At 41.0% G+C, this 26,787-nt stretch overlaps 3 protein-coding genes across 4 annotated transcripts in view; 2 read left to right on the top strand and 1 right to left on the bottom strand.

The window, feature by feature from the left end:
• Window positions 1-269: 269 nt before the first annotated feature.
• Window positions 270-4,160, top strand: LOC123984951 (transmembrane protein 229A). Its single transcript, XM_046072230.1, has one exon. The coding sequence runs from the start codon at window positions 586-588 to the stop codon at window positions 1,777-1,779; it is 1,194 nt and encodes a 397-aa protein (XP_045928186.1). The 5' UTR covers window positions 270-585; the 3' UTR covers window positions 1,780-4,160.
• Window positions 4,161-6,840: 2,680 nt separating this feature from the next.
• Window positions 6,841-11,595, bottom strand: LOC123985213 (hyaluronidase PH-20-like). Its single transcript, XM_046072656.1, has 8 exons — window positions 11,580-11,595; window positions 10,819-10,997; window positions 10,278-10,444; window positions 10,012-10,180; window positions 9,685-9,903; window positions 9,420-9,578; window positions 8,871-8,960; window positions 6,841-7,829 (listed from the first exon to the last, which is right to left on the bottom strand). The coding sequence occupies exons 1-8, from the start codon at window positions 11,593-11,595 to the stop codon at window positions 7,392-7,394; spliced, it is 1,437 nt and encodes a 478-aa protein (XP_045928612.1). The 3' UTR covers window positions 6,841-7,391.
• Window positions 11,596-18,937: 7,342 nt separating this feature from the next.
• waslb (WASP like actin nucleation promoting factor b) overlaps window positions 18,938-26,787 on the top strand; it is a 28,450-nt gene continuing 20,600 nt past the window's right edge. The window contains exon 1 of one of the 2 annotated variants that reach the window (XM_046072148.1): window positions 18,938-19,457. In XM_046072148.1, the coding sequence (XP_045928104.1) occupies window positions 19,353-19,457 (105 nt within the window). In that variant the 5' untranslated portion in view covers window positions 18,938-19,352. The remainder of the gene's footprint in view (window positions 19,458-26,787) is intronic. The other variant, XM_046072146.1, reaches the window with a different exon arrangement.

Below are 26,787 nucleotides of genomic sequence, written 5' to 3' on the forward strand. Positions count from 1 at the left end.
GTTTTACTTAAGTGGCATTGGCTTAGACATCACACTTTGAGATGGGATTGAATTGCGTTACCCACCTGAATTAGGCTAGGTTATTGCTTCATTTAGCCTACTGGAAACATATCGGTAGGCTATCAATCATTTTTAGGCTACTATTTATTTCCTTTCCTATAGTCTGCTACAACTAGAGGCTAAGCTACTGTAGCCACTATTAGGCTACATGTATTAGCCTATTCTTTGTGCCCGAGGACATGCATGCGCAGGCACGTGTGCGGCTCAGTTCACATCCATTCCATGCTTTTCCGAATGGTTTGAAGTTGATGAAGTGCCAACAAGGTTGGAAATGTGCCTAGGGAAGACTGCTAGCTCATAAACATGTAGGCGTTTCTAAAAGTGCTTTATGGAGGAAGGAAATGCACGTAAACACGTTTGTTAGACCTGAAGGATCAACACAGAACAATGTGTCACAGCATGTTTATGGGAACGTTTGTTTGTTTACGAGAACACTCCACAGCGCGTCTCAAGATGGATCAACAAAATGCGGTTTTTCCAGGGAGTACGTGAAAGCAGCAGTCACTCCGTACCACAGTGCAGGAGATGCTTGCAGCCGCAGCAGCTCGCTTCACTTGTGCGGCCGCAGCGGAACATAACACGAAACAGTGTTGGAAGAGGGCAACTGGATCCCTCCAGACAGACTGCCTGACCATGTCCAGTCGGTGGCAAGACGCTTCTCGCAGCGGTCCAGAAGACCCCGCCGGTGGCTTAAAATCGGTGCGAATGCCCCGCAAACAGGAACCGTCCGGAGAGACCGAGGACGCAGCGGACTCGCTGCGGGAGCTGCCTCCATGGATGCGGCTTTACTTCTACGGGATGCACGGCGTGACTCTGGATGTCTTGCTCTCATCGTTACAAGGGGTTTTGAATTATCGGGACCCTAAACTGGTGGGTTTTTCCTCCCCGTATCTTTGCGTTATGCATTCACTGACCCACTTTGCGCTGGAGAAGATCTACTCACAGAAGAGATGCTTCCGAAGTCGGCCTGTCGTGTTTCATCTTGTTTTCTACCCGTCTGTGTACATCGGGCTGCAGATTCTGATCGGTAACATTAACATGAACACTTTGACCGAGCAGGTGAGGGTGGTGTCGGGGACGCAGCTGGCAGTGCACTACATCCTGGCTCTCTATTTTGCCCAGGTGTTTCACAGAGGGCTGCTGCGGCTGCAGTATCACCCCGCCGCCCCCCCGAGCAAACCGGGCCCGGAGGAGAGCGGTCATGATCGGGGGCCTCCTTGCGGTCTCCCCGGACTCGTGCGCTTCTTGTTCTTCGGGATGCACGGCTTTCTGGACGAGGTGATTTTCACCTCTATTTTCAACCTCGTGGAGAAGTCCGACCGGACCCTCAGCGGCCACACGTCCCTGTGGTCTTTCCTGATGTACGGGAGCTGCAGCTTTGTGGTGGAGAAGCTCTACCTTCACCTGCACTTCAGCAGAGGATGGGGGACGTGGCGGCGGCTCCCCATCTACGTCTGCTTCATCTACACCTGGGAGCTCTCCTGGGGTCTGGCCCTGAGGCAGTTCGACGCATGCTCCTGGGACTACTCCCATTATCCTCACAACTTCATGGGGCTCATCACCCTCCTCTACTTGCCAGGCTGGGTCTGCCTCAGTCTGTATCAGGACATGCTGTCTAATGTCCTGCTGAGAATCAAGTGCACCAAAGATGTAAATGTTTTGAGTGGAGAGAATGGAGAGGTCAATGGTCAGCTGGAGTCAAAGATAAAACAACTTTAATTTTTTTTTTAAGTTTTAACTTCTAGGGAAAGTCTGGATCACATGGATGGAGACACAAGCAGGCATTATTTTATTCTAATTAACAAATTCATCAAATCCAACTGATTTGATGAAAATAGACTAAAAGTTGTGGTAGTGCAGGAGGTACAATTGTATATTGTGGGACCAGTCTGGCCTTATAGCTCAAACCATGGTATAAACAGGTGCGGGGCTCTGCATTTGTTCACATTTCAAAGCAGATCTGAGATAATTACTTTGAGACTTTGGGCAGTTGGTCAGCAGTGTGTTGTCATCACAACAGATGCTGAGATGATGACACAACATTTAATGCAGTTCAGATTTTTTAGCAAATTTAGAGTTGGTTACTTTGGAATCTGGACTTTTGTCACCAGTATGCAGACGAGACATTTTCCAGCTGATATTTCTGGGTCCAGTGACAAAGATAAAACACAATTAAAAGGACCCTGAATTGTTTATCTAACCTGTTTAGATTAAATTTACCTACTGCCATTTTTACCTGATGTAAAATATAGTTGTAATATTAATATTTTTTAAGTCTTCATGACTTTGAAAGTGTGAATAATCTGTTTGTTTTTTTAATGACTCCAGTGGCAGACTCACCATCTTATCCATTACATGCATTGTGGCAGGTCTAGTGTGATTATTTCATAAGATGCATTGGCATGCTTTAACTGTGGCTCATATGTGCATGCTACAAAGTGCAAATCAACCAACATCTGGAAGGTTTTGTTTCACAAAAAGGTTTAGGGTTTAGGTTTTGTTCACCAAAATAAACATATTGCCCTTTAAGATTCCAAAGTATATATATATTAAAGACAAAGAAGACACACACACAGCTATTTAGAGGACAGTGTTCCATCTTCTTTCATGCAATAAATCAGTTTTTAATTGTCTTAAGTTTTAAATCTCTTTTAAAAAATGTATTGTTAATTAACATTAATATAGCCCAAGTAATGCATGGTAACTATTAGAGTAAACCCAGTAATATGTAGCAAGAAAACCTGTAGCTGAATGTATACGAGTGAGAAGTGAGATTTTACTGTGACTCTTTCATGAACCAAATGCTACTTTGCTGGAGTGCCTTCGTGTGCAAACGGAGTCAACTAGACTCAATCAAACAAGGCTTGGTGTCCATGGGGTTCCTCTTTTTATATCTCAAAGCAGTGTTTTGCAAATCGTTATAAAAATGTATTAACGGTTTCAAGTCAGTGAGGCGAGTGCATTTGTTCCATTATCAGATCATACTGGTTCCATCGCTAAATGATGTTATGTTAAAACATTTAACCACAGCTGATCAGATTGACAGATTTATACGTCCAACAAAAACAAACAAGCAGTTTAGGTTTCACTACCCTTGCAGCTTTCATTTTTTAATCACTGAACAATGTAGAACATGCATCATTTTGTGTAGAATGCTAATATTTCCAGTAAGAAATCCTCTGGGTGCATATTAAAATAATTAAGGCAGAAGAGTTGTCAGACACTACAGAACTTCCTGTTAAGGACAAGTATGTTTTGTTTTTTAACAGCCCCATGAATGCAACAAGGCTAGTCGAGTCAGATCCATTTCTAAAGTACTTTTACTGAGCATGTTTACCCCAAACTGACAGACATTTCATGTAAAATATGAATTATAATAATATTTGACAGAAAGATAGATGAGCAGCCCTGCTACAGTGACAAAGCTGACAAAAATCTGTCAACGAGAAAGCATTACATTTAAATCCATTAATCAACTTCACAAGGGAATATAGGACAGACATACTGTGCATCCAGAAAGGATATTTTTTATTGAAATATTCCCTAAATAAACTCCACCTTAGACTTTAGCATATTCTGAAACACACAACTGTGTTACAGTGTTCTTATGCATCATTAGCAAACTAACCTAAGTACCTGGCACTGTGACTAAACAAATACTGATAAATCTTAGCACTCTATACAAGTCATTAGATAACTAAGCATCTTTTGGAGTTCCAGCAGTTAAAGCCATTTAACTCTCTCAAGGTAGCATTTTAACTTGGTGCTGAATCAATCTCATCATGTATGCCCTTAAATAATTTCTTCATAATTAGAACATATTTTGTTGTAATCACAACTCTAAATTCTGATCATTTGTATTTACTTATTGTAGAAATTAGTATTTTTTTTTTCTGAATGTTTTGTTAAGCTTGTGATTTGCTGGATGCAATCTTGAATGAATGTGAAATCTGTTCTACTATATTTGAGTCTGTTCTAAGGGTTCAGTAAACGTAATAACTGTACGCTCTTGTATGCTGTGGGAGCGGCTCTGAAAATTGTTGTTCATTCATCATTAAATATTTTAGAATCATTCACCTTGGATTCTTAAGAAACCAGAATTTCTTCTTGTTTTTGTGGGGAGCTTTATTAAATCTGTGACTGCACGTATTTAATATTTATGAAAAGTATATGAATAGGGTAATATACAACACAATTATTATACTGAACCATTTACTTTAAAATCATGTTAAATTGTATCAGAACTGATAGAACTAGCACTGAACATTTACAATGCAGTGAGCCCTACCTAGGGCTGGTGGGTTTTGTTTTTAATATTTATAACTTGGCAGCTATATTAAGGTCCTAAACATTTGTATTCACTGACCCACAACCACATGAGAATTGATATGTACTTTGTACATTTTTAAGATTTTTCTTGGCCGAGTAACTGTTTTTTAAATCATGCTTGTGCTATGAGGTGGGAATAAAATTTGCAACGGCATACTGTACCACTTACAATTTTAATTAAATTTTTCCTGTGGCACAACTGGTAACCTTTCATTTCTTCACTCTAATCTTGGAAAACACCATTTACATATTTCAACAGAGTTCTGAGCAATCCTGTTTCACACTGTATGTGTATAAAACATGACTTGCTCTCATAAAATACACCAGGAGCGTCCCGGTAAAAGCTATAATTTGGTGTTTATTTGACCACTTCAGTTGAAAAAGAAAGGTGGAAAGAAAATGAAGTGGAGAAGGTAAGCAAGCCTTGCTTGAGATATTATGCAGTAAAGAGGAAGGTTTTCTTTATTTATTTGGTGCCTTGTGTTTTAACTCTGTTAAAACATTGCCTATTATAGGCTACCAACAAAACAAAAAGGTCTGCAACCAATTTTCAGGCTGATTCATAACACACACATGGTACTGTCAACTGTAGGAACCCCTTTCTACATTGGTTCTGGTCAAAACATATCATATCTCATAGATGAAACCGGTTTCTCTAAAAACTCAACAAAAGACACAAACAACAGATTGTATGATGGTGATGGTTACATTGGCTTTATGCCTGGAAGTTACTTTCTCTACTAGAACAAACACACACTAGTTCCTGGTACACACAAAAACTATTTGTGTTATCTCTCATTATTGCTTCCTTGTTGAGATATTGTGGTGATGAATAAAGTAAGCAAACAAGACAGAGAGGAACCAGGAAAGTTCAACAAAAAGCTCACACTTCAAGCTTTTACTTGATATTTGTCTGTGTCCTGAACTTCGAGTGTTTTTAGGGTTCTGATGCTCACTGTTGCAGTTTATACATGTGGAAAGTTGTCATGGCAACGTGTGTTTGGTGTGTGGACACAGATTATGTGTCATATGTTGTCATAGCGAATAGTGACAACCATGTGATAATAACTTTTTAAATTTTAAAATCGATATTTGTGGTTAAAATGGGGTGCAAAATCAACAATGTATCAAATGGTCTTTCTCTCTCTGTGTAAACCACCTTGGAGGCCCACTGTGACATAAGCAAACACTAAAATCCAGATGCTCCTCACTTGCTTACCACCCAAGGGACGCAGCCATGACCCACAGTATCTGCTGACAACACCACAATGGGAATACCATATACTAACTCTTCCAAAAAGACTTATTAGCACTCTCAATAAGTAGTAAAGGACTGCTGTGTACAAACAGGAAGTAGGATACATGCAACTGTGTGACTGTTAATTAGCATCACCATTACACATCCTTAAATGCAACACTTGTAACGTTGTAATGCAGGCTGACCATCCATTAACTTGCAAAGCGCCATAAATCAATATTTGTTATATTAACATTGAATAAAATTATTAATATTATGTTTAATGTGAAAGGTGTCGAAATGATGAATACAGAAACTTAGCTGACTCTGCAGCTCTCTGCTGCTTTTCAGCTTTTTAAAGCCTTTTTGTTTTACAGCACACTTACTGTATATATCCAAGCTCTTATAAATCCTGTTCGCAGTAGCAGTTTGCAGCTTAAAAAAGGCTCCAATAAACACACTGTACACCGCCAGATCAAAACCAAACACAGAGCAAAGTTAGCTATTAGCTGGTCAACAGTCTAGCAAGCTAATGGCCCAGTTGTTTCTCTCAGGGTTTAGAGACTAAAACAGAGAAAAAATAAGATTACATATTAGACTTGCCCTGTGGCCATAAACACATCCCCAAATGATTCCTAATGTTGTGTCATGTCTGCTTAATGTGTAAGTAGGTAACTGCTTGATAACAAGTTTGCAAGCAGAAACTTATTTTAGTTTAGTTCTTCTGACCTCTTACTAGCCCTGTACACCCTTACAGGTGTTGCCACTTATCTGATTAGACCTCTACTCATGTTGAAGTAGGCAAAATGCACAGCACAGGTATAAATAATAAAACGAACGATGGTTGAATTCCATTTTGCTGCTTTGGTTTCAGGGTCCTGGTATTGCGCATGCTGACTTGCTGTCACTACATTGGCTTACTGACTTAGAACGCACCATTGTTAATGATTTTAGTAACACCTGTTCTTTTTTCATAAGTGAAAACACAGAGGGTTCGACACGGAGTGACCAACCTTTTCATTTGTTTAATGCGTTTTTACAGATTAAAAATGTAACCCAAAACACTAAAAACTAATTAAATGAAGTAAACAAAGCATAGTTCAGTACATTTGGTTAATCAAGTTTTGAGACAGAAGTTTTAACAGAACTCTTGCTGTGCCATAGAAGTTCAACAGAAAACCAACAACAATGCTGCTCCCTGTCTCTGTCATTTATTTACATATACAGTCAAATTATATACAAATACACAATGGAAATAATATTGTCACACTGACACGGCCATAGCACAGTATTTGTTTGTACGTTTAATTAGAGATTATAACCCCTGAATGGTAGCACTGTTCTTTGGCAATACTATGGAACATCTTCTGTCAGTGAACATAGTATACACATTATATAGATGAAGTAATGCTTCCTGAGTCCTTTTAATTGGGCCAGTAATCAGCTGCTAACACTGTCTGCTAACACTAGTCACTCAATGCTGCAAAAAGTATCAGTGATTGGAGGCAACAACATAGCAATTTAAAAAGGTGAGCTGATAACGAAATGGTTGATGGTATCACTGAATTCTGCCAGAAAACCCTGCTACAGAGTTAGTACTCCCCAACCAAGCCAGTAGATCCAGGTTCACTAAGTATGCATCGTGAGGCAATCTGCTTTTGTGCACTCACTTGAGCAAAAATGCAAACCACGCTGTAGAATAAACACACAAATTATTCAGCACTGGATTATGAGAGGACTGGATAGTTCCCAGAATTAATACAAGCTAAACTTTCAAGTTCTTTTTAACATTGTCCTTTGTAATACTGGCTTGTTGTGAGTCATCTAACATGGATTTATTCAGTGTGTGAGCCTTTTGGCGCACCCCTTGCTTCACACTAAATAGAAGAGCCTTGGCTAGCTCACTGTGTGTCCTTGGAGAGCAGCTCAGTCCTTTGTAGCATTGACAGGTAAACCTCCTACTCAAAGTCTTCAGGTCTGTGAAGGTAGGTCTCCCTAGGACAAAGTAGCGGTTCTGAACATGCAAGACCCTGAAATTCTCAGCGTTTAGGTGGAGGTAGTAATTGGAATTGTAGTTTTTTCTGACACAGCGCCCATTCCCCTGACACAGGAAGTTGCTGCAGAGCTGTGCAGCTACGGTGACATTGGTGATGTAAGGGTTGAGGGTGGAGGAGAGGTAGGATGAGAAGGCTTCACAAGATGTCTAGGGTGGTAGAGAGTTGAAGAAGGAACAGGAAGTTAAATGTAAACATATTCTCTGTATATTTATATGTTATACTCTGTATGTAATACTATATGTCTGAAATGCAACATTACAATAAGTCAACAGCGCTGAAATACTTTATGTTGATTTCCCTACTTATGATTAATAAGTAAGATTATTAGATTATAAGATCTATAGTACCACTCTCATATCTGTCTATTCAATATGACGCTAAAGCCAAGAGATGGTTAGCTTAGTTTAGCATAAAGACTGGAAACAGGGGGACACAGCTGGACTGGCTCTGTCCAACGTGTTATATCTCATTACTTAATCCTATGCAAAAATGTTTGACCGTGGGTTGTGTCACATTATTTCCTCAGGAAGTCACTGCTCCCGGCCAAGAAATAGTCCAGCACAAAGCTAACCCAGTAAAAACACAACCTGTGGTTTTAAAATTCGGTTTTTATATGGCTTAAACAAACAAACTTTTTAATTAGTGAGCATAAGAGGTGGCATTTGTTACTTTTAGGTGGCATTTGTTACTTTTAGGCAGAGCCAGGCTAACTGGCTGCCTTATAAATCAAATAAGCATATTTCCCAAAGTGTCAACTTTTGCTTTCAAAGAACATTGTTTTTACAGGTTGTTGTGAGTCACTCAAGTAAATACTGTTAACTAACTATTAACTGAGGTAAAAAAAAACAATTACAATATTTTATCAGAGAATAACAACCTTGTACCCTGAATAAAACACAATAAAGATATCTAACTGTAGGATATGAACTTGAATTTAAATGGTGAGGTCTCTTTCAGAAGACACCCTGTGAAAGTCACAATCATCAATCTAATCTTAGCTTCCCTGCCATGAATGAACTAATACTGATGCACAACCAACAACCATCTGTGCCACTGAGGTATTGTCAGTCAGTCACAGAGACAAGCAGATTCCTGTATCATCTAACTGAACACACTGTCTCTGGTCTGACAACCTGCCATCAGTCATGTCTTTCAGCAGTCCAGTGGGCTCTGCGGTGTGATGTTACCTGGTCGTCATAGTCAGCACTGGCCCCCCACAGCACAGCGCCAGACACTCCCAGTGCTGCACTCTCGCCAATGGTGCTTACCAAGTCTCCCTGGACACAAATGGTTAAATACGTTCAAAATAGCCTTTGTACAGATACACGGAACTGACCACAGGCATTCACAAATGAGACACACAAAAAGCATGTATACGCATGCATTGAGCACAGACATTTACACTAGTCTCATTTCTACAAAAGGTGAGAAGAGAGGATAAAGATTACACCCTCGGGTGAGGGTTACCGCCTTAGATGGGTGTTGTTACACCAAGAAACCAAACTCCTCCTAAAACTGGACCTCAAGTTGGAAACACCTCATTGCTGGGATGAAGAAGTAACCCAAGATCTAATCTAGGCAAGTGTGTGGTCGCTCACTGATGAGTTGTTTCAAAAATAGAATCTGTTTGAATGGATTTAATTATTGATTTATTAAGTAAGATTAGTGAGTGGTCGTCATTAATAAAGGTCTCCCAATGACTCAAATAAATCAACATTTAAATGACTCTTATTTACCTGGCTGAGGAAGCGTCTGTTGTTGTCAACAAAGACAGGTCGCATGTAAACAAACACAGGCGTAGTGCCACTCCGTCTGGGCAGGGCAGATACTCTCAAAGTTTCCTTGACACGGTTTCTCACCATCAGGGCAGCTCTGGGATTGTCTGCCAGAGAGACCTGAAGTGCCAGGATGCAAGGTACGTCTGAGGAATTAAAATTCTGGGAATAATATTAGGGATAATTTATTCATAAAAAGTCTATAGTGCCCTACAATCTAACCAACCTGCAGGTAAACAGAGGGGTAGAGGGCAGTGCTGGACTCCCACAGCCAGAGCAGCTCATCATTCTGCCTCCTCACTTCCTTGGAGCAACGGCCTGTGTAATCTGGCTCCTCCCAGCCATAATTGTAACAGTTTGGAAACAGGTAGAAGCCCCAGAAATAGCTGGGTCTCATAGCTCTGCCCATTGCCAACATCCCTGACATGAAACTCCTCGCTGCCACCTGAAAGGGACGGAAAGAAAGAAGAAGAGAAGAGTTCTTCATCAATATTTAATAGCTGTTCGGAGCAATACCATTTGTTTCAGGAATCTTCCCACATTTAGCTCTTACCTGGAACTGTTGTTTGGCTTTCTCTGTGGCCTGCTGCGCTGTGAGGGAACGGTTTGTTTGCATAACATGAGCAACAGATAAAGTCTGGTAGATTCTCTTAGTGCCCCAGTTTCTGTCCCATAAGGGTCGCCATTCCTCCCAGTCTATCACAGCCAAGCCTCGGCTTGTCCTGGAGCAAAGACAGGACAATGAGGGAGAGGTTAAAGATCAGCATCAAATGTGTCAAACCACTAAGGGTGAATTTTGTAATTTTAGGGTTGGCTCACTTAGATGGGATGTAGTAGTTAATGTCTGCTCTGGCCTTGTCCATGCTGGCTTTCAGGTTCCCTCTCTGAGGGATGCCACCATTGAACTGTTTCCCGCTTCTAAGGTCTACATGTGGGTAAAGACCCAATCGGTCTGTGTAGAACAGAGACAGGAACTGGCCTGGGACCTGCAGCAGAAACATGACAAAAGTGAATCAACTTGTGAATTAACCTTAAATAAGTATAAGATGACATTTTGAAGAAGAAGAACAGCTTTATAACCTCTAGTGAAAAAGATTCCTTTTCTGAATTCTAATTTCAAGTGTGCTGGCATCATGTAGAAACAAGACCTAGAATCAATTTGCCCAGAAGCTAATAAAATCTTAGGGGGAAAATGTATGGCAAAATGAAAATTAATAACTGTCTTGTAAATGTACTTGTATAACAGCTTGATGTAAAGTAAATGAGCTTGCAGTTTGATTATAGCAGGTGTTTTGCAGCTATAGATTTAAACGTTTAACTCAATTTCCAACAGAAAACATTCAAATGTTTGTGCCCTCACCTTAGCAGGTGTGGCCACTCCTTTAAAGGGTGAGGTGTCCAGTGAAATGTTGTACCTGTTGCACACCAGATCAGGGATGTTCCAGCTAACGAAGAAGGGCTGGTGCTCAAACAGTGGACCTGTGGTGTGGGGTAGGGAGGGAGGCAGAAATGGTCCAGGCTTAGGAGAGGCCGCCACTTCTGGAAGGGATGTCGAGGTTTTGGGGGGAGGGATGGGGGAAGCTTTGGCAAGAGGAGGCTGCAATGTTTCAGAGGTTAAATGCGACAATGCTGCAGAAAGGGACGATGTCGGAGCAGGAGAGGGAAGCTTGTGTGAAGGAGTTTCAGGTGGAGAGGAAGGTGGCAATGTTTTTGGAAGAAAAGTCGAGTTGGACGGAGGAAATACTTTAGCAGCGTGAAGAGGATACAAAGTCATTTTGGACAAATGACATGGAAGGTTTTTGTGCAGAGGTGGTCCTATAGTTTTGAGGGATGATGTCAATAGGCATTTGCAGGGGTAGAGTGGCAACATGGGGATGTTAGAAAAGGCTTTTTTGCCTAACTGAAGGGGAAATATTTTTGTAGCAGCTGAGGGCCAGGATATGAGGAGGTCTCTGGAGGATGTTTGGTCAAAGAGAGACATTGACATTGTAGAAGTAGCTGATGTTGATTTTGAGGGATACAGGGTTGTAACATAGACGTTTGAAGAAGACATTGGGTTGATGGTGGAGCCGGATGAAATCAGGACTGCAGGAGGGGTAAAAGCATCGGTTGATATGTTACCAGCAGGAGGCGTCATGGCTTTCTGTGTCACTTGGACAGAGAGTGAAAGAACCGGCCAGACCGAGATGATGAGAGCAGGGAGGAGAGAGGTGAGCAGAGAAGGGAAGATTGATGGAGCGAGTGAGAGAAGCAGCACAGCACAGCGTCTCCTCTTCTGTGTGACTGAAACCATCCTTTCTCCTGGCTGAAGAAAAATAAAATCAAACAGACAAACAAATCAAACTTCATATTACAGTCTAGTGTGCTAATCATATGTACAGATTGGTTGCCAATGTTGCTATAATGAAACAAGCAAGACAATGTTCCTTATTAAGATTTTCAGAGCACACTGTTGAATATGTTTAGTGTATGCAAAGAAGGCCTAGAACAAAATTTTACAATGCCATTCTGATGTTCTTTCTACTTCTACTGATTGGCTAGTACTGTTTCTTTGGTTTACATTAAATGCACAACCTAATATAAACAATATTCAAATATTTTTTTTTCACTTCATTCTGCTCAGCTATAAACTCTGACCTGAAATAAGATATACTATTGATTATTGAAATTTGATTATTCTGATATATTTTCTCCACAGGATTCTAATCCACTCTGCCCAGCTTGGCATGATTTCACTCTTCATGACTTGCCAAACACAAACCACAAATTTAAGCATTGCTAAATGAAGATGAATCATAAACCAGAACATACCAACTCTGAACTGACTTACAGACAGTGTAAAAAACAAAAAGATTACACAATACCTGGACATGCCTTCAGTGGAACCGTCTCACCATAAGACGTGTTGACTGGAGCACAGAGAGTGAGCGTTTCCTTACAAAAATGATACCTGATATAGGTACATGTGGGGGAGGAGAGGCCATGTGGGCAGAGCTGTGTACCAGGATGCACTCTGTGTCTGAAAAAAACGTCTTGTTTTGATCATCCAGTGCCAAGTTTGACTTGGAGCAGAGGAGGAAGGCACACCTGGGTGTGAGGTTATGGAGTGTGTACTGACAGAGTATCAATGTACAGCTTAGACTGCTATTGTTCTGGTGTTGACACTGGTGCTTGTCACCTGGGATGGGCTAAACAAACAATTACAATGGAGGCCATGGAAGTAAATGGAATATTAAATGTCTCAGTAACATTTAGAATATATATTTCAATAACTGCAGTTATTGTCATCCTCTTTGGACTTTAGACAGCTTGTAGAGTAACAGCATTTAATGTGAGTCTGACTTGCATGAATTGCATAATATGTGTGATCAGTCTGTAGCCAAAATCTTTACATTCCCCCCCAGCAGTTAGGAGACAGGAAAGTTCGACACCTAGGTGGCAAGAGAGGAGCTGATGGAATTAATAACAACACTTTTTTCATTGAGAATGTAAAGAAAAATAAATGAAGTTTACATGCAAAAATAACTTAAATACAACTAATAATAGCACTTTTCACCTCCATTTTACAAGTAATTGTACACTGTGGGATATATACATTGGACGGTTCACCCTGTATGTGTTTACATGTCAAGTCTGGGACATGTAATACCAAATGGTGGTGGTTATTTCACAAGTTAGTGACACAGTGTGAACAGTGGGACAGTGACATTTGGCCCTTTTAGTTGTTTTTATGAGGGCAGTGTGCGTGTGCACCTACGTGTGGTTCTGTTGAAATACTACAGATACACACAGTTAACAGTTTTACAAGGTGCAACGCACAAGGAAGATTTATTTGTCATTGTACAGCACAGGGTTGTATAACGAGATTAAGTTGTAGTTCCCTTTATTCATTACTCATTCTACAAACCTATGTTGTAAAATGATAATGGCTACAGTATGAGGCATGAGTTAGTGACTTACAGTGTTCCCTTTCCCTTGATAATTCATATCCAAAGAAAAGGGTTTATTTTGATATCTTTAATCCTCTCCAGATAGGCTCAATAGAGCAATAGACCTACTATGATGATGAGTTCAGTTCTGATGTTCTTACAAATAGTTCAAATATTTTTTTTTTTTACAAGGGATATAAGTTATAACGGCACTAAAATGAAAGACCTGTACATGCTACACTCCTCTATAGGCCAGATTAGATCAGATAAGATTAGATTAGTTTAGAACCAGCCTTTTTAGCTAGCTCCAGTGCAGTACTTTGAAAAATCCAGAAGGTTTGGTACTAAATACGTTAATGTTTAAAGTTTTATGTACTGATGCAACATAAGTATATTCTTAACACTTCTATTCTTTCATCTCATCTCATCCTTGACAGGTAGGCACCCTGCAGTTATCAAATCAAGTTGATCAAGTTTTTTGTTTTTGTACACACTAACAAAGCAGACACACAGCATGAGATTTCTTTATTCTTGGGCGAGCATAGCTGGTCATTGTCAAGAATTTACCACGGCACACATTTTTAAACTACTGATTTTCACAGCTCCATGAGCTGCATTGTTGTCTCCCCAAACAACAGCGCTGCAACCTCCATTGTTGAGCCGGAAGAACACTTTAATAATTGTAATAACAGTAGCTCTTCACCAGTCATTCTCCTAGCTACATGATGATGTATGCAGGCAGCATTATGCACTGTAACAATGGATGGGTATTGTGTTTTGGCACACATCTAGGCCAAATGCCATTAAATACACTAAATAATGTGCTGAGTGCACTGTCCAGCATCAGTCATATAATATCTATTGTAAGGCTGCCATCTTGTGGTTAAATTGTACAGCTGATGCTCAGTTTCAGCAAATGCAGCTCAATTCAACTCTAAAAATGCTATTATGTTAGCAATTCTATCAATGCACAGATTCAATCAAATGAGGTTTATACCAGTTATGAAGAATATCGTAAAATGTCACATCATATGTCGTAAAATAGTACACCTGGTGGTGTAATCCAGCGGTTCCCTTTTTGGGTTGTGACCATTTAAAGTGAAGTAAGGTTTGCTCATGAAGCCTTCTCACAGGCTGCATGTCTATAAATTGTGAAAGGTTTAACAGAAGCTGGATGTTCCCTTCTCAGATTGTTTTAAGTTGAATAGATTTTAGCGGTCTGAGGAGGTAAAAGCATTCAGTGTTTTATGAATCAGAATGTATGTACACACCATATCTTATCATATCTCATACCTATCTGTGTGTGTGTGTGTGTGTGTGTGTGTGTGTGTGTGTGCATCTCCAAAATGCCACCCTTGGTGCACCATACTTGCCTGTTTGAATATGTTTCTGTTAAGGTGACCCCGTCATGACATTTCCAAAAAATCCACATTATGGAACATTCTGAGGAGATGTGGAAAGGCCAACTTCATTAAATATTCATTCAGCAGCCTGTAGGGGATGTCTTCCTTCAGAAATTCCAAATCTAATATTCATGTTGTCCTCTTTCCTCCTTCTCCCATAACCTCAATTTTCTTTTGTTGTGGAAAGTGGGTCAAATGAATGTTTCACAAGGGTAGCCCCAGAAGGCGTGTGCGCACTGGTATGAGCAACCCCGAAACAAGTACAGCATTAACACCTACATAATGCAGTTTTACCTACCTTAAATGCAAATTCACATGAACACACAAAACCTTACAAACATTATTAAACATAAATTCACATGCACTGAAAAGACTGCTCACGCCTCACGCATTCTTGTTAGCATTGTTCAGAAATGTCAGTCAACTATCTGTTCTCAGTTCAGTTCTCTTCTGGTCAGTTATTGCATGAGTAAGTGCGTGGCAGTCAGCATTAGCTGAATAGAGCATCTGTGTCCTTCTCAATATGTCAATGGACGAACAATGTACTTCCTTATTATGTAATTGCTTCCTTATGTTATGACAGTCTTTGGTAAATGTGTTTTTTATGTGCGGGGCTTAAGGTGTCCACAACAGAGAGAAAAGTAAAGAAAAAAATAAGTTTAGAAGCCATTTTCATTAGCCAAAAGGAAGCTCTCTTTTATTCACAGTAAAGTGAGGAAGACTATGTGGGTGTTATTGACATTACGAATTTTGTCCCTTGGTAGGTTCAAAGCAACAACATTATGCAACTTCCCAAAATAAGAACAATAAATGGCTGTTTCTCAGTAATATTACTCCTAAGTCCTTCAGATATTCTGCCTCTTGCTCACTTTCCCTCACTCTTATTTCCCATTCCCATTCCCAGTCTGCTCCCCCCCCCTCCTCCTCCATCACTTCTTTTATCTGTCTCTCCAAATGGCAATTTGTTCACGTTTCTGCATGAAGGATATATGCGCTCTTAGGACTAGCCTACTTCTTCAGGATGAGTCAGCTCTATAAACCAAGGTTGGGTGGAGTGGTGCAGAGGTGTTTCTCTGCCTGTCGGTCGGGTTTTTCAAGTTCGACAAGACTTTGGTGAAGAGCAGGGAACTAGGTTGAACATGGTGGAAGTACATCGAAATAAGTGTAAAAGAGCATGTACAGAACTGTAATTAAGGTTGGTTTATTTTTAGAAACAGTAAGAGTAGGAAGGCAATAGTGTTGTGGTGGCAGCCTGGCTGACGGTGAGTGTCCTGTTTTTTTCTCCTTTTTATCAGTTATTCTGCTTTTTCCTTGGTTTTCTGTTCCCTGCCTGCCTCCCTGTGTTTTCTCCCCTGTGTGCTCTCTCTCTCTCTCTCTCTCTCTCTCTCTCTGCTCCTGAGCCCAGCCAACTACCTGCACCTGCATCTCATCAGCCACCTCGTCAGCCTGCCACACCTGCCAGTAATCACCTCATGCCTGCCTGTATTTCAACCCCGGTTCTCCACACCATCCTCGCTTGATCGTCGTTGCTCCATACCCGGTGCCACCTCCGTGTTCAGGCTTTCATGGTTCTTGTTTTTTCACACTTTCCCTGTGCTTTGTCGCCGTCACCTCTAACCCTGTCTCTCTGTCTGTTTCCCTCCCAGGTACACTCACCCTCGTCCTCCGTTCAGTCGGCTGGGCTCATCCACCGGCCCTCTCCTCCTCAGACTTTCCCCACGGCGTCCTCCCACCGCTCCTCGCTTCCTTGGTCCCAGTGTTCCCCGGCTCCCTGGCCCCCAGTCTTCCTGGTTCCCCGTGCCTGTGTTTCCCCCGACATCCACCTCTCCCTCCACTCTAGTCCCCCTACCCCTTTATCCCTCAATAAACCTCCTTCCCTCAGAGTGCTGCTTTTGGGTCCTCTCTGTCCCCACACCACACAACCCCATTACACAATAGTTTAAACATCCACATAGATTTGCCTTAAATATGTGAGTGCAGAAACCCACCATTAACTGAAAACCTTTAACCTCACTATCAGCTTTATTTACAAAGTGATTTATGGAATAGAAGACATCTTTTTCACTCTTAAATGTATTGCCAAAGCTTTTGATATGAAGATATTGGTAAACGAAAATGATATAGCCTAGTGCCTATCACTTAAAATGTATGTTTGTACGTAAAGCTATTGGTACATATTAACGAAGGGTGATTTGTAGTTTTTACTTACGTAAACATCTAAAAGCAAATATAGTGATAATTACGTGGCAGATAACATATTGCAATATGCGGAAATACAACATGGTTGGGCATCCATATTTGTCCTAATTGCACAGAAAGGAAGACATGAAACATGTATGGACTTTCAACTAGAAAAGCTGCATTTGGGTAATCCGCAGTATCATTCTCAACAGGTGTTACTAGTGACATTTGAGGCTGTCATCTCTGTAAGCCCCACGGGGAAACTTTCTCTACCCCCCATAGTGACAACAACCAACAAAAGAGAACAAATAGCCTGAGTTTCTGAAACATTCTTGCACGCATGCATGATACATACACTCCCACAGGATCACATTCACATTTGTTTATGTTTACGGGTGAACTAAGTATTGTATAATGATTAGAGCAGACATGTGGAAAAAAGTTGTTTTTTCAATGAAAGTCCAAAAGAAACATCTCTATTACAAGTTGACTGACAGCTTGGTTAGAATTTTAATGGCATTTGTGCATGAATAATGCACACCAGTCTGATGGACTGTGTTTACATTATTTGGCAGTTGACAACTACAGTGATGTAGATGTATGTGACATGGGCGAACAAGAGTGACATTAGAATATGAGGCCTACATGGAATCTGAAGATGTCATAAGTTCGTTTACACACTGTGCTAGCTACGACGATATCAGGGCTCATGAAGATTATGAAAGAGCTTATTTCCAGTCAAGCTGTGCATGAATCTATGCAAATCAGAATACCTCACTCTCATATTCATGTACATACAGAAATTTGACTTCATGAAGTCTGGTACAGGCATATATAATTTACTCTTACTAATTGTAGTTATAAATGTCTTAGCACCAATATAGTCATGTCAAATTCCTGATACATGATGTGTGCTTTTGATACCTGACATAAGACTACTTTATTTGTATGTGCAAGAAATTATTTTAAAAAGTATAAACGTTTGTACAAGCTGCACAAATGTGGACAATAGCAACACAACTTCTGGAGTGCATTCGTCAAAGTCTTTTCTTTGTATTACCTCTCAAAGACGGCCCTCTTGCAAACATCACCCGTTTATGAGCCTGACTGAGCATGTTGCAGAGTATTACAAGCACCCTTAGGCACATTAGCAAAAGAAGTATGAACTATGCATGCTGCCACTGTTCAAGGCTACTTAATAATAGCCTCCAAATCTGTCTTTTTAATTGTCAATCTATATTGAAAAGAGTAAAATATCTGACCTATATTGCTTTGTAATATTTTAACACTGTATCAAGAACATTATGGGTGTTTAATTTTGTGGTTTCAGTAAATTAACAAGGATTCTGGAGAAACACACTGAAATGTACACTTTGAAGCATATGTCAGACTTGGCAGTCTTACCCCTGAGGCTATGTATAACTGGAGCAGTCTTAATTGTACTTCACTTTATTTGTAGGTTATTTATAGTTTATTGCAATGAAAGGAATGGACCTGTGTATTGTCCCAGAAGCATTTCAATTGAACAAGGGCAAATAATTTCATGTCCCAGGGAATGTTTATCATCTCGGGAAATCATAGCCTACCTCTGGAGCTCAACCATGACCTGACCTCTCTGAGAAAAAGATAGCACATTATCATCATTAGAGGGAAATTACAATTTCCGTGGTTCTTTTATGAATTCTTAAAGTGTTCATTTAAAGTGTAGGCTTATCTTTGCATTAATATTCAGTTTAATAATTCCTGTCACAAGGAGCATTGTATGCCATTATCTTGGCAACTTGCACATCATTTCTTATCTCCTCCCATTCTGCACTCGCTCACATTCCTGTCATAAAAGCCACGGGCGGACTGGACCAAACCATCTCCATGGAGACTGTGCTGAGAATTGTAATTGTATTAAGTATATTTTCCATACCGGGCTTTTACAAATATATACTAGCATATAAACTCTGCTGAAATATAAAATTCTCACCGTTTGTCGCGCCAATGTTTTGACTTGGTGAGTATGTGGAACACAGCTGGGAAAAGTGCGGACCCCATTCCCAGATAGTGGACTCGCCCTAACACTGCCATGTTGGATGGAGCTGGCTCCTGGCTCTCTGGCAGACGGACTTCCCAGGAAAGTTTTTGCCGTTTTCCGTCTTAGCCCAGCCGCTGCAGTTTTGACTTTATTTTAAAGAGGAGCGGGACGTCGCATTGCACTCCTAAACGGCACACATTTATTGGCACCACAGTCTTGCGGACCCCCGGGATAAACAGAACCGGTGCAAGGGGGGTCGAAAGGAGGCCACGGATGACCGGGGGATTGTTTATGTGTCTTTTTGGGTCCCATATAACGAGTTAGAGTCAGTGCATACTTTATAAATTTATCACCAATAATGAGTGGACAACCGGCGCAACGGCGGCCAGCAAATGTTGGCTCGATGCTACTGACACCGCAGGAAAATGAATTCGTTTTCAACCACATTGGCAGGAAATGCATGGTAAGTTTTCCCCCGTCAAATTGTTGTAAGATAGCTGGCTAAAGGGGGGGAAAGCTAATACAGCTAACTTACGCCGTGTTTCCTGTCCTGTCCTGGTAGAAAGGGCTAGCTATGAGGTGTAAAGGTGTGTTTGTGGCCTAGTGACAGTTTTATGTTGTTCGGAGGTAAGCGTGTGTTTCCCTGGGAAACATTTGAGACTTCTAACCGAAGAGGTTGGTTTGTTTTGACAGCAGAGGCAACGAGGGAGGGCTAGGGAGCGACTGTGTTTATCATCGTCCCGTTTGGGACGCTGACATTCGGGCAACAGTAAGTTTCATTCCAGCCTTTGAGGCCTCCGCTGGCAATAACGTTAAGCCTTTTAACTTAAAGCTTGACACACCTGGAATCACCCGGGAAGGCCTGAAATCCCGCTGTCACCTAGCCGAAACGCACGAAGCCTAGCACTGGCAGAGTGGAGTTAGTAGTAGTCGCGGGTTTGGGAGCTGTTAAAGCCATCAGCGGTAAGCAGGGCAAAGCAATGATTTTTTTTGCACTGGCATTACATAACAAAGCTGAACCTGGGGTTGTTTTCGGGAAGTGTGTCCACCGAGAAGAATGTGCGGACCAGACTTGGCTGAAGACAGAGCGGACTGGCTAAAAGTCCTCCTAGACTTGCCAGTCACAGAACCTGACGGGGAGAGCAGTGGGAGTAGCCTGCTGTACCAGTGTGACTGCAGCGAAGCTCAAGTAGTGCAATGTCACGACTCAATATTGTGAGATAGTCTGATATTACGTAACATCTCTAGCATACAGCTGACTCATTTTTATGTGTCCTCCTTGTGCGCGGTGTTTGTAGTTAGGCCCATACCAAACAGTTTGGAGCCACACTTTATGGAAGACATTTGCAGCTACATCAAAAGAATCTTGCAGGACAGGTTCTGACCCCTTTCCACATTAGTCAGCCATCCCCACTGGCTTGTGCATCTGAATAGTCATCAGCCATTTAAACAATTTCACAACAGTTGCCTTCCAGGGTGTCATGGCTCACCACAGTCAAATACTGCCAGTATTTAGCTAGTGTGGTTAGATTATGGTTCTCTCTCAAATGAATCGACATTCTAAGGACAAATTGTCATGATTGTAAAGTTGACTTGACAGCTTTCGTGTCTGATTTTGAAAACTGTATTATTCCCCTGATCATAATTGGTTAGTAGTTTTGCCAAATTGTCTTGCAAATGTCACCCAGTGATATCCGGAAAGAATGTCCACACAGTTGATAGGCTTTACAGATAAGATGTGTTGTAAAGTCAAGGTATCAGATTAATAACTTAAAGATAAACTGTGTTAGGTTTTTGCTGTAGCATAATCATGTTTGCTCTGTAGATGTGGCTCAGTCTGTGAGAAGGTGTGTTTAGCATGAAGGTGAGACACAAGTGTGTTAATTGCTCTTGCATAGTGTAGATTTTCATGTGGCCTGTTTTCAAGCTATTTCCCTATAATGATCACCGTTTTCTTTAATTGTGTATAATAAAGGTGATGTGCGTGAGTGACAGAGCTATGGCTTTTCCTCTTTGGTTTACTGGAGCTCACCGACATTGCGGTGAACCAGTCGTGCTCTTTGTGTGTGAGGCATGCTTGCTTTGGAAAGGCTACATTTCCTGTCCCATGACACAGTGGGTCAGGCCTGTATGTGGTCACATGGCGGGATGTCCCGCCTCCTCCTTGTACATGAAACACACAGGTTTCTGAGGCGTGTCTCCCTACACCTATGTAACCTGTTTCAGAAATCCAGTGACGACATTCCTCCGACATTCAGGCAATTGTGTCAGACGGCATGTGACAGCGACGTGGAATCAGGAACATTCCTCGCAGTCCTTCGCTCCAGTGTGTCTGTACACGAATTTGCATGCAGAAAGAAGAGTGTGTGTGTGTGTGTGTGTGTGTGTGTGTGTGTGAAAGAATCTGGGAGAGGGAGATTGAAAGAGACATTGTGTGTGTCTCCCTAACCAATTTAATTAGAATGCTCACCAGTGATTTACTGGCAGACTGAGTGATTGAGCCTTAAGTAATGTACGTATTATGCAGAAAATGTAGGAGTCACCTTCACTTTGGTTCTTTGTACAGACTTCTTTCTAAGATGCACAGCCTGTAGTTGGCTCTGTGCAACTGAAATAGACATTGAACGTAGAGCTATGCTACTCCTTGTCTGTTTTCCTGCTTGTAGTCTTGGAGTCTTTGCAATATAGAGGGAAATTTTATGTCCCAAGCCAATATGACATAGAAGTAAAATTACATACACAACATGTTTATTATTAAATCTTTTTTTCCTGTCTGTTAAGAAATGAATTTATTCTTAGTAACACAGCTGACACAGGCTGTATGGGAAGGATGGCAGCCTACTACTATGATTACCTTATGTTAGCCTAGACATGGTAGCCTTTAGCGTTTAGCCATTGTTACATAGGTAACCAGGCGACACAGCAGTGGCAGCTGTCTCAAAAGAAAAATGGTAACGCAAAGAACTTCTATACACGACTCTTACTGTCGCCATCTTCTGCCTGTTGGATCCCCGTTATCTACGGTACTTTCAGTACCCAGAAAAAACAGTATTGATGTGTTTTCAAAATTTTGGTACTGAAGTATCAGTTCTAGTGACACCCCTAGACTTGTGATAAAATTTGAATCTTCAAAGTCTAACCTGTGTGGCAGGTAGCATTATTTGGCAACAAAAATATGTGCATAATACACATGACATTTAATACATATTCCTGCAAATGTAAAACTTACTTGGATCATATTTTAGGAATTACATGCCACTATTTCAGCCTGCATTCTGCTTCTCTGAATAATGCCGCCACTCATGCATGAGAGAGCATGAGAGAGATGCATACAGGTATATCCACAGTGGTCTTACTCATTGGTTTTACTCATTAGTATTCCTTCTGCTGTTTTCACCATCAGCAACACTGTCTGACTGGGCAAAAGGTGGAAGGGCTCCAATTCACACTGTGTGTGTGCGCAGACTGCCTGATCAGCAGTCCTGTCCTACAGGAAGTCCCGTGGTCGGCCTCCTCTGGTGATTTGTGCTGGAGAAGGGGAACATGACTTCTATTTTCCTCCACTTTTCCCCCTTTTCTAATTTTCTCTCCTCCTTTTCTTCTTTTTACTCTCACCTCACCCCTTTTTATCTCATCCGCACCCATCCTTGCTTTTCTGTCATCTATATTTCTCCTGTTCCTTCTTCAAGCCTGTTTTGCATCTCTTCCTTCACTTTTTCTCTTGCGGTACCTCACTTCCCCTTCTTTCATCTACACTCCTTTTTCTCCCTCTTCTGTCCAACACTGCCTTTCTGCGTCAGCCACATGTCCTGTCTTCTGTTTCATCCCACTTACCAGCTTTTCACCACCTTTCACTCACGTCCTCTCTGGAGGATCTTGTGAAGGGGTATAATGGTGCCCAGCTTGTGCCAGTATAGAACAGCTTGACCAAATGGCTGATGGAAGCCATTCAAATGAGAACAACAACTGTAGTTTGCTTATGCGGAAAACAAGAAGAACTCAAGAGAGCTGTTTTTGCAAACAGACCCTCAGTGTTTTTTTTTAACACAATCAGTAGGGATGGGTAACTTGACCCTAAAATAAAATAATATCAGGATATTTAAGGGTATTTCTGAGATAATGATATTCTTGACCATTTTTTGTTTCTGGTTTAGAACTCACAATAGCTGTTAAGCTCTCCTCGTGGGATTTTTGGCTCTCCTTGTACTCAACCGGGTGCTTCTGCTTGAGGTGGTGAAATAAGTTTGTTGTATTGGCCCCTTTTGTTGCTACAGTCTTCTTGCACTTCTTACATATATTAACGTGGTTTGTTGTACATCTGAACCACTTCCCCACTGCTGAAGTCACTCCCCTTTTTGGAATTAACTTCTCCAGCATGGAGGTGATAGCAGTGTTACTTTTGCCTTCAGCCACGCTTGCAGTAATGGTATGACGTCCTTACGCCAACAAGTCAGATTATTGGCATTATCACGATATTATTTTTTAATTAAATTAAAAATGATACCAGTATATCGTGAACAGTATGATGGCATACCTCTAACAATTAGAATCAAACTCTGTCTTCTTCAAAGCAATTTCTAAAACACAATTGCAAACCTCATTTCACAAATATGTGCTGTATTTCAAAGATATAACTGATAAAGTTGTCCTTTTTAAACACATTATGAGTTTGGACACAGCTACCACACCTTAGGTAAAGAGTTAATGATTGACTCATGATGTTTTATCATTCTTTTCCACTTTGTTCACCTCGTAAAAAAAGCCATGACAATGATGTATGTGATATTTCTTTCCCATGCAACCTGTTTGCGTCTTTACCTTCACTTGTATTTTGTTCACATGTCTGATTTTTGTGCTTTCAAATCTTGTGATCACACAATATGGACCTGCTTTATACCCTGCATCATTACTGTCAGACGAATTGAAAATATGACATTTATGTCACTGAGGTGTGTAATTGGCACACATGGAAACAATCGCAGATATTCTTTAATTTTGGTGTCACCTGCACAAATTGGCATTGCCTTCTTATTGCGCACATAAACTGCGGTTAAGAAGATGGCCCCCTAAGGCATGGAGGCCTTAGAATATAGGTTAGAGGTTAGGGTACATTGCTGACTTGCTATAGTTCCTTGTTCCGTGTGTGAAAAAGAAAGATTGTGATTATGCAGTCTGCACACTGATGTAAAAAACAGCTGTAGAAGCTGAGCGTGTTTGAGAACAAGTGCAAGAGAGAGAGAGTGTGAATGAAAGAGTGATCGAGTATTTTTGTTGGGTTTTCGATGACGCCACAGACAGAGCTCCACTTCCTGCAGCCTGCGGCCCTGTCAGGAGCTATCAGCGCTCCATGGGCAGAGGAAACCCCACAGCCTCAGAGCCTGGACACCTAGTTAAAAGTCACTGTTACAGAGCACTTTGATCACAAAGCAGAAATTCTATTCGTTCGATCTCAGGTCTTTCTGATCCAAATTCAAACAACCAAGAGCTGGAATGCAGCAAAGAGACTGAATGTTTGTATAAATAAGATTAAAAATATCTTGTACATGCAGTGCTGAGAAACATATTTACTCTGACAACAAAGCTTTAAAGTCTAGAGTTGGAGAGAGGTGGGAGAAAAACAGAATAGATGCATGCTTGTGAAGCACCTTAAAAGTAAAATAAGTTGTAGGACGTGGCGATACGGCTAAAACTCAATATGATAATACTGATGAATGCAGCTTCGTTTGTGGGAGAGTACACTGAGCGTCATTCATACTGCGAGGTTATTCTGTGATTCACAGATTGTCATTGTGATGTAACTGTTACGCACATGTAGTTTTGGTATTTAATGTTGCCTCTGTTGTGTGCAGTTAGTCATGTAACGTGGCTACATTGGCCACTCAGCTAGCCTTTGAGCCATTCCTCAGGTCATAAAAACTTCCTATATGAAAAGCTGGGCTGACCTGAGTCAGTGAAAAATCAGCCCTTATTTATTCTGCCAGGGAGATGTGTGACTCTCTTTGTCGAGCTCCTGCTTAGGGTTTGGATGAACCATTAGTGAGAAGTATTCTTAGGATAGTGTTGCTGATGTAAGGCCAATGATCGACCTAACCTTTCTCTAAAAGCCTCCTCTGTCAGCCCACTATAAATTGTAAATCTGTGCTTCTGCTTAGACCAAACCTTAAATTTCAACCTCTTTTTATTTTTTTTATTTTTTTTGCACAGTATTTATTTATTTTTTTTGGCTTTCCCTGCATTCAGTCTTTAGGAGTGGCTGTACATCTTACAAACAAGACAGCTAACACCATTTAGTCCTAATGGCCCACAGAGAAAGCCTGGCATTAGGAACTACTCCTGGGTAGTCGGTTCTTAGGAATCAGACACAGACTAGTTTTCCTTTTCAACTGAGGCTTTTCCAGTAATGTTACCTGCATTTTGACCACAGAAACATAGTTTTGGTATGCTTTTGGTTTTGGTTCCTGGATCGTTGTTCCTTTACTCTAAAATAGGTTAGGGTGGTGTTTTTTATTTACCTCATACCTTCAGTCACTGTGGTAGATACGGTATATGATAGTATTGTGTATTTAAAAAAAAGAAGTTAAAGCTGAGCTGCAGGTGATAGAAATCACTGTATTATGTCTAATATGCGTTTACTTGGTACTTTACTTAGTCTTACTTGGTTTAAATACTTTTAGGCCATAAAATATTGAATAAAAAGCAAATAAGCGCCCTCCTTCCATAGATTTCTGCTGGTACCCGATGACACTTGTTGCTGTGGCGAATACCGACACATCAGCGGGCTGAACGGAGATGATGTGCACACAGCTTCGTCTGTGTTGGCTGGCTTATGTTTATCATCGGGACTAAACCCTGAATACACCCAAACACGGGCAGAGGCATTTTTCTTGTTTGCTAGTCCAGTAGCGTTATCCCCACCACTTTCTGAATACCCTGGTAAATAAGTATGTAAGTAAACTTTATTTATATAGCACCTTTCACAGACAAGAGGAGTCACAAACTGCTTTACAGTAAAAAATATTATAAACTAAAAACACAGTAATGCTGCCCAAGCTTACTCAGAAAGTACCTGCTTCTGATGTAATATTTTCAGCTGGTTCTGGGAACTATCTGTACAGAAGTTTGCTGGCTAGTCAAACACAAGCCTTTGCTACAAGTTGTTTGTCTTATTCATTAATACTTTAGGCAAACACTAGTTGTTGCTAGTCTCAATATTAGGACATGGGCCAAGTTATTGATGTTTGAACTACAGCTGTATTGTTGTTGACTTTCTCGCCCAGAGCAAGATGAGAAGAGACAAACAAAATAACCAGAAAAAAACAACAGACCAGATCCTCACTGCTTTGGAAACTGCTTTGCTGGCATTTTTAATATTCCTTTTCTGCCTCTGCGCATCTGCTTAATTTAAACATGAGAGTCACACAACACAAATTTACAAAGAAGAACACAAGGTATCTTCCTGGAACTGTTGAGTTGAAAAGGCCCAGAAAGATCACCAGACATTTCCCTTGTTGATGCTCTCTCTTTCATCTATGTGGTAATGACTGTGAACCCCCCCACTCCAGTGTGAGTACATCCCTGCAGCAACCTGTAAAACCTGTGGGAGTGAGTGATCTGGTCTTGTGATCATGGATGTGACGTGTGTGTGTGCGTGCGCGTGCATATCATTATGCGGTTTAGTCTCAGACTGACAGCCTTGCTTTTTCTTTAACACTGCTGCTTCCCCCACCAGGAACAAAACTATACAGCCTACTTTCCTAATGGCGTTTGAATGTTTAAAGCAGTCTCAAAACTTC

The sequence above is a fragment of the Micropterus dolomieu genome, linkage group LG16 (assembly GCF_021292245.1).
Source record: "Micropterus dolomieu isolate WLL.071019.BEF.003 ecotype Adirondacks linkage group LG16, ASM2129224v1, whole genome shotgun sequence".
In the NCBI taxonomy this organism is placed as follows: domain Eukaryota; kingdom Metazoa; phylum Chordata; class Actinopteri; order Centrarchiformes; family Centrarchidae; genus Micropterus; species Micropterus dolomieu.